Consider the following 15,053-nt stretch of genomic DNA (forward strand, 5'->3'; position numbering starts at 1 on the left):
CTTCAGATTAACAATTTCGAAGCAGAAGGGTGTCAACTCTGGGAAAAAGATCTACTTATTAGTGGTGTTTATTATGCCCTCTCGTATAGGGAAAAAATGAGATAGACACTTCTGTCCCCTCGGTAGATATTCAAACGTGCTCAATTATTGGTGCCCCTTAGGTAGATACCCAAGTCTGTTCATCCATTGGCCCAGATCTCTTGCCCCTTTGGGGAGAATCATCTCTTGGTGGGATACATAGTTCTTCACAGAACAAGAGTGAATGACTGCCATGCCCCTTATGTATGGCAAAATTTTTGCCCCCTTGGGTCAGAATGACCACCAGGCCCCCATGTATGGTAGAAATTTTGCCTCATTTTGTGTCATTGGGTGCACTCTCATTGGCTGGCATGTGTGTTGTGGCCCATGCTCCCACCCAAAAAATAGTGCCCCGGATTTTTATTATACAGTAGAGACCGAGGTGCCCACTAAATCGTCATTTCCTCTTGGCCTTACCAATGTAGAAAGAAGATTAGACCAAACTCAAGTTAAGTTTTTGGAAGTATTAGGCCATGGATACCAAATTCCGTATTGGATAATAGAACAAACCTTGGCCAAACTAGCTGAACTAGCATCATACTTCATTCAATCATCGCATCTAGAAATGAGGACATCATTTGGATGTCAATTATCAAGTCACAAATAAGTATCACATCCTTCATTAATATACATAATTGAATGGTGTCCTTAACAAGGTGTTTATACATAAGAAATTTTCTCCAAACCCAAGATGCATCTAATGGGCAATTGACAATTCAAATGAAATATAATTTTAAGTATATTAGGTATACCCAAGCAGTCTAAATACTTTTCTATTCTGACACTATTTTCCAGATAAGTTTGATGGTGCCTGCAATGCTAGCTTCCTTTACTCTATGAAGACCCAATCCTCCATTTTTCAGAAGACAAATTTTTGCCCAACTAATAGGATAAAGGAAATTAGGGATTTCCTAAGTTTTCCAAAAGAAAAAGGGCATACGAGATTCAATTTTAGAAATGATAGATGCCAAAAGCCCCAAAACCCCAAACTAGTAAATATAAGAAATTTGCATACCCGATCTGATGAGTTCAAGACGGTCTGCAAAAGAAAGAATCTCACTCTTCCATAATTGTAGTATTTTTCGAAACCTATCCAAAATAGGTGAACAATGATAAACAGATAGTTTCAATGAGATCAAGCGAAGACCAAGAAATTTAATAGGATAATTTCCTTTAGGAACACCCAAGATATCTATAAGTTGGCTTTAACATCAGCATCAGGATTTCAGAGGATATTTATGAAGACAAAAAATATCTGAGAAAGATTCCAAAGCTTGCTTAATTAAAGAAATGGAGGAGGAGGAAGCATTGACAAAGCTCACGAGATCATCAGCAAAAGCTAGATGTGTGATCTTAAGGGATTTGCATTTTGGGATTGGCTGGATTAAATTTTGCGTAGTTATAATTTCCAAGCACTTGGACAGGCCTTCTATAGCAATGGAGAACAATAGTAGAGAAATAGGACAACCTTATCAAATGCCCACCTTACACTAAAAAAACCCCTTGAGGGGAATCATTAACTAGTACTGAAAAAATGAGCATTAGAGATACAACAATGGATCTACTGAATGAAATTTGGAGGAAAGCCCATTATATATAAAAGCTTATCTAGATATTCTAATATGAGAGAATCAAAAGTCTTAAGGGTATCAAGCTTTAGAAGGACAGCAGGTGAGACACCAACTGTCATTCCCAACATGATTAGAAATGTTAATATGTGAAGATCGTAAATTTCTTCTTTGAGAGAGGCATAAATTAGAGTGAACAAGAAATGTTAGGGGCTCAAAATTTTCTTGTAAAGAGGGGAAGGAAGAAAGCCACCTGTCATTAACAAGTGCCTTGTCAAGCTTACAGGAAATTCTAGAACTAGAGCATCTGTGAGTAGACCAAGTGTATTTGAAACCAGTCCAGCTAAGATCAAAGACATTAATAACATTAGGGATAAGACATGTTTCAAATTCACTGACAGTTATCATCTTTTGAAAGACCACCAATTTTCTCATGGGCAGACAACACAATATTCGCCCCCCCCTCCCTCCCTCCCTCCCCAAAACACCCAATGTCATTCCCAACCCGACTAGAAATGGTTATGAGTGAAGATCATAAATTTCTTCTTTTAGAGAGAGAGAGAGAGAGAGAGAGTGTTAGAAGCATAAATTACAGTGACAAAGAATTCATGATTGCTTCTAAGGAGTTTTATTTAGAAATGCATGGCATTAAATAAAAGAATGGAAGCTACACCTTTATTCATGCAAACATAATCAATGATTGCAAAAGTGAAAGGAAATGATGAATTTCAGATTAGTAGAGAACACGTAAAATGAAAAATGACGAACCGAGAACATGTACAAAAGCGGACACAAAAAGTATAGGTAAAGCCAGAATGCCAGATCGCCAAGGGACGAAGGGAGGCTTGGAATTGAAAAAATGAAGAGAGAGACGTCCCAAACTTGCACTCCGTCCCTGTTTATATTAGTGATGGAAATAACAGAAAAGGCAAAGGAAGGAACCCTCTCTGATTACTTGCAGAAAAAGGAGAAGAATGATTCCAACTCCGAACAGAGAGAGAGAGTGTGTTTGTTAAGTTGCTTCCTCTAATTTTAATTCTTAGTAATATTTGCTTGGTTTTTTCATATTTTGATTGATTCCATCAACCTGCAAGAAAAGAAATGAAAAGAAAAAGAAACTAAAACAAAACCAGCAATGGTTAGTACCCAATATCAACACTTGACTTTCTTCTTGCAACGACCAAGAGGAATCTTTAGGGGGGGGGGGGCGATTGCTTCTTAGAGCCCGCATCAGGGAGCAAGTAAGAGGAGGATTGCGGACCCTAATTGACCTAAGAGGAGAAGACTGCAGTCCAATTGGCAGATTAGAAGGAGAAGCTATAAGGGGACATCAGATGAAGGGAGGGAAATTGAAATAATAGAAGGATAAGAGCTGGAAAAAACAGAGTGGTGAAGATGGAGTAGAAGAAAGCATTAAATTACAGGAAGATTCGGGAAGGGATTGAATTAATTCAGGGTAGAAGAAGGTTGGAGTAGAGAGTTTATTATTGATTTCGAGTATCAGGGTGGAAGATTCATTATTTGAATTAAGGTAAGGGGGTGGAAGGTCCATTTACGATTTCGGATAGGGTGGAGGAAGACCTTTTCTTGGTTAGGGGTATGGGGATGGAGAGAGCTTATTCGTATTTGATTGAACACACACACACACAGATTCACCTTTCCTCCTTTGTCATTGCATCTCTCTTAACTGCAGTAGATGTTTGCTCATGATGCTTTCCTTCTGTTTTTCGAACAGATGGAAATAATACAAAAGATATCGAATGGAAAGTTGTAGCTAGTTTCCCACATATATCTCAGGGGCCGATTCCAGAAAGGTGTGGGAGGAATGGAGGATTGTATAATCTGTGAATTCATCTTGGTGCAAACTTGGGGCCCGGTTTTTGGGAAACCTAAGCTGAGCAGTCCTCCTCCTTAGGCCTTCGAGAATGGCAATACGTTGACTGTCCCTCGAATCGATAGAGATATTACTCCAAAGATTCAGAAACCCATGCATCAGAGTAATAGCAATTGCAAGTTTGCTTGGTCCTAATGGAGGTGAGTAGATCTCTTATCTGTTTATTACTTTTTCCTCTATTCATAAGAAGATATAATCTTGGTGCTGTGTTTTATATTACAGCGATCCAATAATTTGTTGCATATAAATATATATATATCACATACATATCATTTCAGAATTGAGGGTCAAACCAACCATTTCAATCTCCATTCTTGATCGATTAAAACTAAGACTTATTGCATAAGAGGGATCCAGTGTTTTCTTCATTCACATTGCCGAGTGTCACACCTCCCCTTGTGTGGTTAGAGAGAGGAATACAGCAGCATATATATCAGCCAAATAGGCAAATAAGAATGGATAAAGAAACCTACATAACATAAATTCCTGAAAATCATTGATACACACAGACAGATCCCATAATCAGAGACATAAAATCTCCGATTATCAGCATGTCGAAACCAAACACAAGGTTTTCCACTTTGGTCTACAAGCCATAAGGGAGATGAACCATAGAAAGAAATTAAACAAATTAACAAAGATAAACTGAACTGCTTAATCTAAATCGTCCCAATTCTTCAGCAGAGCAGATAAACCCCCCCCCCCCCCCCTTAACTTTACTTCCAATCTTCCACCAACCCACTATTACTCCATAATCAAGTCTCACAGGCGCCAGGACTCGTACCCGAGATGAGAAGAGATGAAACGCTAAAGCTCACAAGGACGGGATGGTGGAGGAATTTACAAGAGAGTTGAACCGACTAGATCATCACATAGGCTAACCCCATTGTGGGTCTTACTGTTCTTAGCCCTTGGGCTGCTCCCAGAGCTACTATTAGAGAAGGAACCAAAGGTGGCCTTCTGTAAGACTCCAGTCGGAGACGACCCTAACCGAGGACTCCCATCCCACGCTTCTGTCATGAGGTTTAGAGCCGACACAGAGGAATCCTTGCAGGACCCCCCTACTACTGCTGAAGTAGTAGTACTGGTAGTAGGGGTAGTGCTCTTGTTGTTCAGGACTTCCCCGAGAGGTCCCCCCATGGAAGTCTCCCAAGGGATAGGTATCCAGTTCATCTGTCTCTGGGTGCCCATGGTGGGCTCATTCAGTATGCTACCCACACCTAAACCCATCTGAATTGGGTCAAACTCACGCGACAACCTCAGCGGCGACAGCTTGAGTTTCTCCTGAGTGGGTGAAGACGAGGAGGATGAGAAATCTGAAGCCACTGGAATTGATATTGACAACTGGGTTCGGTCTGACTGGATTTCTTCTATTTCCGGCCAGGCAGCAGTCACGGCAGACCTATCTGACCTGTTCTCGGGCCAGTCATCGATGAAGTGGCGGAGGGGATTATGTTGTTGGGCTTGGGGATCCTTGTCGTTAAGGTCTGGGGACAAAGAACCAAAGTTTCTGCTGTTGGTCAAGAAGGAACCTGAACTACCTCTTCGAGATGGGTTGAAGAGAGAATCAGAGGAGAGGAGTCCGAACTGTGTGCGGGAGGAATCTTCGAATGGGTTTTGTTGTTTTGGGACGGAGAACAGAGTATCTTTGTGTTTCACGTTCATGGTAGGGGAGAGCATGGATAGACCCTGCGGATCTTGCATTCGATCACCCAAATTTTCTTTGTTCAGCAAGGCCCTGCAAAATATTATAAAAACCATACCCAAAGTGGTTATGAATCTGCTTGAAGATTATAGAAGAAAGAATCCCTCGCGAAGAGCAGTCACTTTCAGTAAAGTATTAACATGAAATAATGTGGCCTGTGAGGCCTGAAGCTGAGGAAAGAAATGTAGTAATAAGAAGAGAGACATGAGAGACGGATAGCAAGGAATAAAGTAGTTGTAATAGATTTTCATTTCACCTGTTGATGTGGGAAGCCGCAGAAGGGTTAGCAGCACCAGCACTACCACCACCTGGCTGCAAGTTCTCGATCTGGTGGTGCTGCGTGATGGTGAGGCTGTTGGATGCACCACCGCCAGAAACCGCCGAAGCAGATGATGAAGAAGCCATTGGCATCACCTTAGAAGTGGCGGATCCGGAGACGGCATGGCCAGGCTGGCCTTCCACAGGCTTTCTTGAACGATGGCGGCCTCTGTTCATATGCCGCTCACAGTACTTCTGATCGGCAACTGCATCTCTAGAGCACCGCCATTTCTTCCCATCCGTCCTACGACACCTTCCCGGCTCGGGATCGGTGTTCCCGGAGAAACCCAGATGGAAAGAACCCCATCCCACTACAGCCAAATAATTGTTGTAAAATGGATTATAAGCCATGGAAAGGTGGGGAAAAAAAATTAATAATAATAATGGACAAAGCATGTCTGCTTCCACTGAAATGCAGCTTCAATGTTAAAAATTCATACACTTTACGTTCCGTGTTGAAGGAGCAAAATTTTTCAAAGCCAAAGAAACTATATTTCTGAATCAAATCAAACATAAGACCAAATATTCTACACCACCAAGATCTTATGGGCAACCTCTTTTAATTCTTGCTCTTGAAATGTGACTGAGAGATAGAGAGTAGGCTTACATGTACTCGATCTCAAGGACCCGGCAGAGAAGCCAGAATATCCGGTCGGGTTGAGAGCTTTTCTGATGGGGATGAGCAGATTGGAGGGTATAGGAGCGTTTGCAGTGATGTACTTGTAGATCAAGGCCTGGTGTTCCAGCTCCATCCACTGAGATGGAGTGAATGGCCCTCTTACTCCTGTTAAAATTCCATGCATGCTTGCATTCAAGTTTCCATAACCCAAACCTGGTACAGAAAACCAGAACATATAAGGAAAAGAAATTATTCAAAGACTAGTAGTAAACCAGAAAACAAAGCCATTACTTCTGTAGCAGAAAGAGACTCTTTTTTGAGCGTAGAAGGACAGGTTCAATAAAAGGGGGAGGGGGGAGGGGGGAGGGGTAGGTGAGTAGTGTGAAAGTTGAAAGAGTTGAGAAAGAGGTGTGGCATAAAAAAACACACTAGGCATAAAACTTGTCTGCAACATTTAAGGAAGCAAAGTTAAACATGAATTATATGTCTTTTACGGAAGAAGAAAACAAAGATGATAACCAATCAGATGGTTTGGCTTCTGCTGCTCCTATACCTCCCCACCGTCCCACATCCTTTATCTATGCTTTTCCATACCCTTTTTTGTGTTCCCAGTCATCTACCGTATAGAAATTGCCATGAACCTAAGGCCCAAACAAGAAGACCAAGCTGTAAAGAAAATACTACACTTTTTCTTGACAAGACTGAAGACAAAAATTTCTATCAAGTTGTCCATGAAAAGACGCTCCACCGGTACTGTGAATCATAGCAAACAAAACCAATAACATCCTATCTTTCGCTCACCCAAAAAATCTGAAAAATAATACTAGAAAAAATAGAAGATTGACATGATTTAGTTTTTCAGCCTCAGAAGTCAGAATCACAGACTCCAGATTTTAGAGGATCCCAAACCTATCTCGAAAAATGCAGATCCATTAAGGGGAAAAAAAAAAAAAAAACCCCCAGTTAAACGAAGATCTTGTGATGAGAAAGAGAAGGGGGTTCGGACTTGAGGGAGAAATACATTTATCTATAAAACGTAGAGGCGAATTTTTCTTTGCCTCATGCCGACAGGTTTATGAACTTCACAGACCCACACAAACAAGTAATATCTGTACCTGTACTCCGGGTATAAGCAGAAGATGGAGTGGAATAGTGAGAAAAGGCTGCATTTTGTAAAGCCCTCTCTGCTAATGCTCCATCGTTACTGAGTAAGAAAGTTTCTGATTTGGGCGAAGAGAAGCTTAGCATCTGCGGCTGGTGGTGACCATCAGGGAACAGGGAATTAGATCTCAGAAGCGAAGGAGTACTTTGATGGAGCGACATTGGTTTCGAGGCCGTCAGATCATCAGTTCTGGCCATTTTTGAGCTCCTCCAATCATCTTCCGTAGCCCCAGATCTCTCTTGCTTAAGGAACCCAGATACGTAACACTTGTGCTTGTTTTCAGTTTCTGAAACCAGAGGAGCAAAACCATTCTCAGAACCCACAAAACCATCCAGACCAGCCACCCCGAAATCCATCCCACCCAAACCGCCAATCTACAGAATCACAAAACTAGGAAGACTAGACATGGGTTCATGAGAAGCAGAAACACAGGGCAGCTGTGGGGTGGGAGAAGCAGGCGGAGGGAATGGAGGAAGGTGCATTTTTACAGGTAGATGAATAGGGGGTGATAGTAAAGCAGAGTTGAAACTGAAAATGAGAACATCTTTGTTTGGGTTGCGGAGAGGATGTTGTTTGAGTCTTTATTTAAGACAGCAAATAATTGTAGAAGGAGGAGGAAGGGGGGAAGGAAGGAAGGAAGGCAGAAGAGGAGACCAGAGTAACAGGCTCTATAGGTGTAGTGCAAGAAACCAAAGACCAGACAAAGTACTAAATACTCTTATATCTCGGACATACTATACTTACCAAAAGACAAAGGGAGGAAGAAAAATCTGCTCTCAATATTTATCTAAAATTCTCTTCTGAAATTTATTTATTTATGATAAAGTGAAAATGTGAGCCCCCCCCCCCCCCCCTAAATTCCCATTCCCATGCCCATCCCATGAAGCCATTAGGGCATGACCCATGAAGAAGGGTTTGTCTTTTTGGGCTGGAGGACATGAATTGCCCTCATCCTAAAACTATATCATGGTTTGAAAAAAACAAGGAAAAAAGAAACGGGATCCGGTTCGGTTGATTACTATCTGGATTGGACCAGAATCGATAGAAAAACCCCGTAAACCCTAATTCGGTATGGAAATCGGGTCTCATTTTTGAATTGGTTAGAATTGGGATTTTCTGCCAAATTTTAAATGACCAACTGATTCCAATCCAAATTGGCCAAAATCAGACGAACCAATCCGGTCCGATCTTTCAAACCCTGAACTAATTGGATAAATACCAAGTTGGATGGGACCGTGGGAGTGGGACTTTCTTGAAATATAGGATTTGGGAGGATGTTGATGTCATTTTAGGTTGAAGATATTAACTGCCCTTTTAGGGTTGTTAGGTTTTTGACCCACCCATCAATAGACATGCCCGTATGTGGGTGTCAATTGGTTTGAAACTTTTACCTTGCAGAGTCCGCTAGCGGTTTCATTCTCAGGCCGTAGACGATCCAAATTATATGTGAGTTTAATTGATTTGAAACTTTTACCTTGCAAAGTCCGCTAGCGGTTTCATTCTCTCTTTCTCTCTCCTCCAGGCTCCAACCTCTTCTTATCTTATCTTTACTTAAATTATTAATGAGCAAATGAAAGGTGCGGTGCATGGACAAAGATGCTTCGCCACGTGACGCCACGCAAATATCTTGGACCCAACCTACTCCCAAACTCTCTAAACCCTAGCCGGCTATAGGCTACATGCCCTCCAACCCACGAGTCACCACCCCTTGAGCCCATGGGTGATGGGACCATGAACCAACCCACTTGCTCCTCCCTTTGCTGATTTTCAAATTCTCGGGTCTACGAAGACTGATTTACAGTACCAAGTAACCTAAATGCTCTACTACTATTCTTAGCTTTTTAATCCATCATCTTTCTTCTTTTTAGAACAATATTGGTAAAATTTGTTGTGTTTTTGAATGCCCTTGATTTTAAATAAGTATTAAAAAAATAGTTCCATTTTAATCGGCCTATTTATTAAAGAAAAATATCTTATGCAGTCGTGGCGGGAGCTACACAGGTGCAGCACTGCTAAACGATAGCAAAAATAGGGGTAAGGTAGTCATTTCACAAGTGGGTCCCACTTGGGCCCCACATGTGAAATGACCACCTCCACCCTATATTTGGGGTGGTTTTTGAGCTGCACAGTGCAACTCCCGCCACAGCTGCACAAGAGCCAAATCCATTTTATTAACACTCTGATAGGTGACTAATAGGTGACTAATAGTCTAATTCTAAAGAAGACACAATTACTTACCATTAGTATCTCTCTGTCTCTCTAAAATGAAAATCAACTGTGTGCGTAAGGTTATCAGCCCTTTCCCTAATAAGAAACTAAATTTAATAATTAGTATATACACAAGGGTCTTGGACCTTGGCAGAGGACTCATGTCATTGACTGATATGATTTAATCTAGGGGTGTTAATTGGTCCGGTTCTGGGTTATCGGTCTGAATCCTTAGCTGTTTTGACTCTAAGGTATCAAGAGCATAATCGGACCAATAAGCTTATCGGATCCAAATTTGAGACCCAAGACCATTAACTAATGCGTGGTTTGATTCTGGTTCCTAATCGATTCCAAATATTATTGAGCTCAAAACAAGGACAATGAGAGTTTTTCTACGAAACAGAAGCTTCATCATACATAGATTTAGTCTTGTAGAATCCAAAATAAAGACATTGATGCATATATAAATAAGGAGACACCTTTAAGAGTTCATGATTTTCATTTCAAACTCAACTCATGTATTGACGACTTAAAGAGCAACAAAAGAATGCCACTTAAAAGTCCCAAGTAATATAATATTATTAATAGGTTAAGGTTTAGAGAACCTTTTAGGGTTTCAAATTTATAATTTCCCATTTGATTTGTTTACATATCAACTGGTTCCAATGGTTCCAGTGCTACTGTGTCTTTTATGGGCTATTAGTTCTAGAACCGTTGGGAGACCCAGACAAGATCCGTCCCAATAAACTATTGGGTGATCCGATTCCAGTTCTTGTCGGTCCGAATTGATTCTGGTGCTAAATGGACACTACTAATTTAATCTCTTTCTTTGCTCTTTTTTATTTTCTTCTATTAATGTCAAAACACTCAAAACTTGTGTAGAAATGATGTTTATAAATTTCTATATCTTATTTGTTGGTGAATTATTACTATCGCAAAGGTTTAATTTTTGTTAATATCATAAAAAAATTATTTTTATTATATCACTTAGATAAATGATATGTCCATTCTGACCATTAGATAGAGAGAACATGATCTAAATTATTCACACGTCAGCTTTTATGAGTTGGCAAAATCCCTTGTATATTCATGCATGTCTTGCTTGTATTATAGACATTATTGTTAATTCTCTCAACTTTGAGTGAGAGTAAATAGTTTAGATTTAAAAAAACTCGTAAAAAAAATGAGTCGGATTTCGAAAACATCACTTTCCATTATTAAATGGATAACTTCCCTTATTTTTAAGGGTAAGATATACTGGCTGTGTGTATCCCTCCTCTCCCATAATAATTTTAATCTTTGAATTTTTGTATTTAATCCTAATTTATTTTAATGATGAAATCCTTTGCTCGTGGTGGGATGGCTCCAGCTCTAGCCCACGTGGCCTGTTCATCCAATTGAATTTTTTTTAGAAATTATTTATATAAATATCCACCCAGTAGTTAAGAGTTAAGCGTACTTGGGTTTGTCTTTAAGCCTACTTTTAGTATTTTGTTGGTCAAAGTAATGTAAGTTGTAACGGAGGATTTCCCAATGCAGAGAGAGAAAGGGGGGCCCACATGCCTTTTTCCAAAAAGGAGCTCTCACCTAAGCCCTACACAAGGTGCATCAACATGCATGCATATGCATTGTTTGATTATAAAATGCTTTCTTTTATTTTTAGTTTTTTCCTTCAAAATTTGAAGACAAATGAGTATTATAATATAATATATTCCATCTCAGAAAGCAGAGCACATGATGAGTATCCATGGGACACCCACCATCCAACTTTTACCCTTTGCCTTTATTAGGGCTCCTCCTCCATTGGCGTTTTGTCCTCTCTCTCTCTCTCTCTTTCTTGGCATGTATGACGGTTGCCTACGTGTACATATCTGCCACGTGACATGTAAAGGGTTCTTACAAAACCCATTTAGCTGCTAATGAGTAATGACTATGCTTTTATCACCACCAAAAAAAAAAAAAAAAAAAAAAAAAAAAAAAAAAAAAAGAAGAAAAAGAATGAAAGAAAGAAAGAAAGAAAGAAAAAGAAAAAAAAGAAAAACAGAAGAAAAGAGAAAGAAAAAGAGTAATGACTATGCTGAGTTCTATTAATTGGGGAAGGATTCTCTAGTCTGACGCACCATTGTAGTATGAGGGCACGAGAGGGATATAATTCCTCTGTATGGGGGTATTTTTTACGCTTCGTATGGTATTGAGATTTTATTCCATTCCATTTTTGTAGTCCTTTTTCTCCATACCATAATGTCCCATTTTAGGTTAGATAATCGTACAGTTTTTCTCAGGAAAGATTTTCTTCACCCATTATGAATAGTTTACCCTTGGATCTAAGGCCATTATTACTCCCTATAGATTGGAGATTCGAAATGTCCCTCATTTTTTTTCGCACACCAATGAGTAAAGGTTTACCAAAAAAAAAAAACCCTACTCAAATCAAGATTAAAAATTCAAATTGGTCTTGATTGTTTTTGTTCCAACAAAACAATCGGAATCTAAAGAAATCGACAAAAAGGACCCTAAACCATTTTATACAAGATCAATCTAATACGAATCGAATCAATCCGATTTTTAAAATCATAATCCAAGTGCAATGATTGCCTTTGGTGAAGGAATTTTCTTCACCAGGACTTGAGGAAAATATATGAGAGACGAGAAAATAGCCTAGAAATGATAAAAATGACTCAATAAAATGTGTTGTTTAAACTAATGGGAGAGGGTTGGGCACGTCATTGGCTTTTTTGGAGCTAATAGTTGTGCCCAATGGATAGGTCAATTCTAAAGGGGTTTGGGAGAGACACAAATTCAGGCTGGGCACAATGGCGATGTGCCCAGCCTTTAGGGAGTGATGGTTAAAACAAGGATTTAAGCTGCCTAGTTTGCTTATCTGAGGAAGTGAATGAGATCCAAGTGGTATTTAATTGGTAATAGCTAGTAGGACTGTGGAAGAGAAGTCCTGGAAGGTATCATGCAAAATTAATTATGTGGTTTTTTCAAGTCTTTTGTGAGTTTTTTATTTTTTGGTTGAAATTTATGCAATTTACTATTGTTGGATTTAACATAAAAGGGCAGATTCTACATCAAAGGTGAAGATTTATAAAGATTGGAGCACCCTCTTTGTAATGACTAACTTTTAAGAGTAAGTTCCACCTGAGTTCCAACATGTGGTATTAGAGTCAAGGTGTGGCAACTTTGATGTACTTTCGAGGATAGAGAAAATTCCTTGGAGAAGTTCTCAATTTCCTTGTATGCTCACGTGTAGAGAAGATTGTTTGGTTTAGTGCAAAAGCAATGATCCCGCATTAGATGTCAATAACCTGATGTAAATGCGGATAAAGACTTGGCAGACACGCTCACCTTGATGGCTAGTTTTTTAAAGTGAAATAGAGTCATCATCTCTATACAATGATATACCGGGCAATAATATTACCCAACTGCACCTCCTTCGACACTTGCAAAACTTATAATTGATTTTGACACCAATAATTTAGGAGGCCATTTCTACAACATAAGCTATTTTTGTCACAAGGACAAATTATTTGGTCATTTTAACTTTGTGTATCTATGGAAACTATAGATAGGCATGGATGGAAGACCATTTGAATTTAGTAGTCAATCCCAACTATGCAACCTACAAGATAGGGGGGTTTTTTATTTTCTATTTAATTTTCTCCTTTTATAATTTTCATATCATAGTATTCTTTTTTTTTTTTCCGATAATATATCATTTTCTTAGATATTCAATAGTTAGATTTGCCATATTTTTCTTCGACATGACACGATTAGGTGTGTAATTTTTAGATAAAATTCTCTTGATTGTGCAAATTAGAGAAACTTTAAATAAAGAATAACTTTCGCAAAAGGAAATTCCATCCAAAAAATAAAAAACTTTCGCAAAAGTTTAAAAAAAAATTGAGATGGACCCATCTACATGTCAGTACCGGACAAGTAAACGAAGCAAAGATCATATATGTCTAGTTTCTTGGGGCCCCAAACGGTCAAACCCACATATGAGTGTTTTGGTCGTTCCCATTTTTGGCCAAGAGATCCCCATATAGCCCTTTACTCCCTTTTGGTGTTTTTTTTATAATAGGATTTATACTAGAGGGAGGGGGCCGGGAGGACGTGTTGGACAAGTGTGTGTCCATCAAACCCGATTCGATCCGGTTCAACCCGATTCACCTTTGTATTGAACATTTATATATTTTAGTTTAATATTGTCACATGCGATACAAACTTTTTGAGCATTATGTGTCCGTAAGTTATACTTAAAATGATAGTCATGACTAGGGTTTGGGCTGGGCACCCTTATCATATGGTCGTCGCATTGGGTATGCCTAGACATGTGATGTCAGGGTACGAATGCGAGTGCTCACATGTTTGATGTGTGTATTGGCGAAGAATCTACTTTGTCGATTCCCTCATGTATTCTCCGGATGTAGGAAGGGATAGACATGTGTCACCGACACCCTGTACCTGAGGGAACCCTGTCACTGCGAAGTATGATCGCATTCTTTGGTTCATCAATGACTGAGACTCAAGCGAGTCAAAGCCGGTGTTCTGGGAATGCGTGAACACTTTGTGAGTGAAGGAGTTATCCAACACGGTCACCACTGCCCGATTGGGGAACACCAAGATAGAAGCTGTCGTGCATGGTTGGATCGTAACGGATCCGATCCGTTTTGGAAATGGTTTTGCAAAATTTATTTTACATAAAATGATACATTATTTATAGTTATTTCAAATAAAGTGTTTTATCGAGTTTTGCGGGACCCGATCGGATGCACAGACGCTCTTATATGGACATGTACTATGGATTGGGGTTTGGCAGTACATGTGTACATGCCCTAAATTCCATAATGATGGTGTTGACTAGTGGGGGGGTTGTATATGATAAATTGTTATCATATAGGGAGTTATTTGGAATTTGCTAATTTAATTGGCTCTTTATTTAATTAATGGATTTGGTGCTAATTGTAATTATCCATTAATAATTAAATAAAGAATCTAATTAATACTTTCCCTATTAGATTCTCGCTTCTTCACTGTGTAGCACTTTGAGTTTAACAGAACGCGATCGAGAGAGAGAGAGTCGGACTCTCACTAGGGCTCTATTAAATCTATCTAGGATTTAATTAAACCCTATTATTATAAATAGGGGATAAAAATACTGAGAAGAAAAGCTCTCCACGTTTTAGAACTCTCTCTCCGCATTTTTGGTTTCTCTCTCTCTCTCTTGTGATCTCTCTTCTTCTTCTTGGCTCTATTAAATCTATCTAGGATTTAATTAAACCTATTATTATAAATAGGGGATAAAAAATACGCAGAAGAAAAGCTCTCCACGTTTTTGGAGCAGACACTCTCTCTCCTGCATTTTTGGTTTCTCTCTCTCCCTCTTGTGATCTCTCTTCTTCTTCTTGGCTCTATAAAATCTATCTAGGATTTAATTAAACCCTATTATTATAAATAGGGGATAAAAAATACGCAGAAGAAAAGCTCTCCACGTT

At 39.3% G+C, this 15,053-nt stretch overlaps 1 protein-coding gene across 1 annotated transcript; it reads right to left on the bottom strand.

Moving 5' to 3' along the window:
- Window positions 1-4,320: 4,320 nt before the first annotated feature.
- LOC122659958 (growth-regulating factor 1-like) lies at window positions 4,321-7,881 on the bottom strand. The gene is made up of 4 exons (XM_043855123.1): window positions 7,298-7,881; window positions 6,171-6,395; window positions 5,502-5,874; window positions 4,321-5,278 (listed from the first exon to the last, which is right to left on the bottom strand). Exons 1-4 carry the CDS (start codon window positions 7,698-7,700, stop codon window positions 4,381-4,383), a joined length of 1,899 nt encoding a protein of 632 aa, XP_043711058.1. The 5' UTR covers window positions 7,701-7,881; the 3' UTR covers window positions 4,321-4,380.
- Window positions 7,882-15,053: the final 7,172 nt, after the last annotated feature.

Source organism: Telopea speciosissima, chromosome 4 (genome assembly GCF_018873765.1).
Source record: "Telopea speciosissima isolate NSW1024214 ecotype Mountain lineage chromosome 4, Tspe_v1, whole genome shotgun sequence".
Classification (NCBI taxonomy): Eukaryota; Viridiplantae; Streptophyta; class Magnoliopsida; order Proteales; family Proteaceae; genus Telopea; species Telopea speciosissima.

Excerpts from the sequence above, each read along its gene's own strand:
- LOC122659958 (XM_043855123.1), bottom strand. The coding sequence starts at position 7,700 with ATGGATTTCGGGGTGGCTGGTCTGGATGGTTTTGTGGGTTCTGAGAAT. Across the intron at positions 5,875-6,170 it reads GTCCTTGAGATCGAGTACAT|TGGGATGGGGTTCTTTCCAT; the intron begins GTAAGCCTACTC and ends ATTTGGCTGTAG. Across the intron at positions 5,279-5,501 it reads GCGGCTTCCCACATCAACAG|GGCCTTGCTGAACAAAGAAA; the intron begins GTGAAATGAAAA and ends AATATTTTGCAG.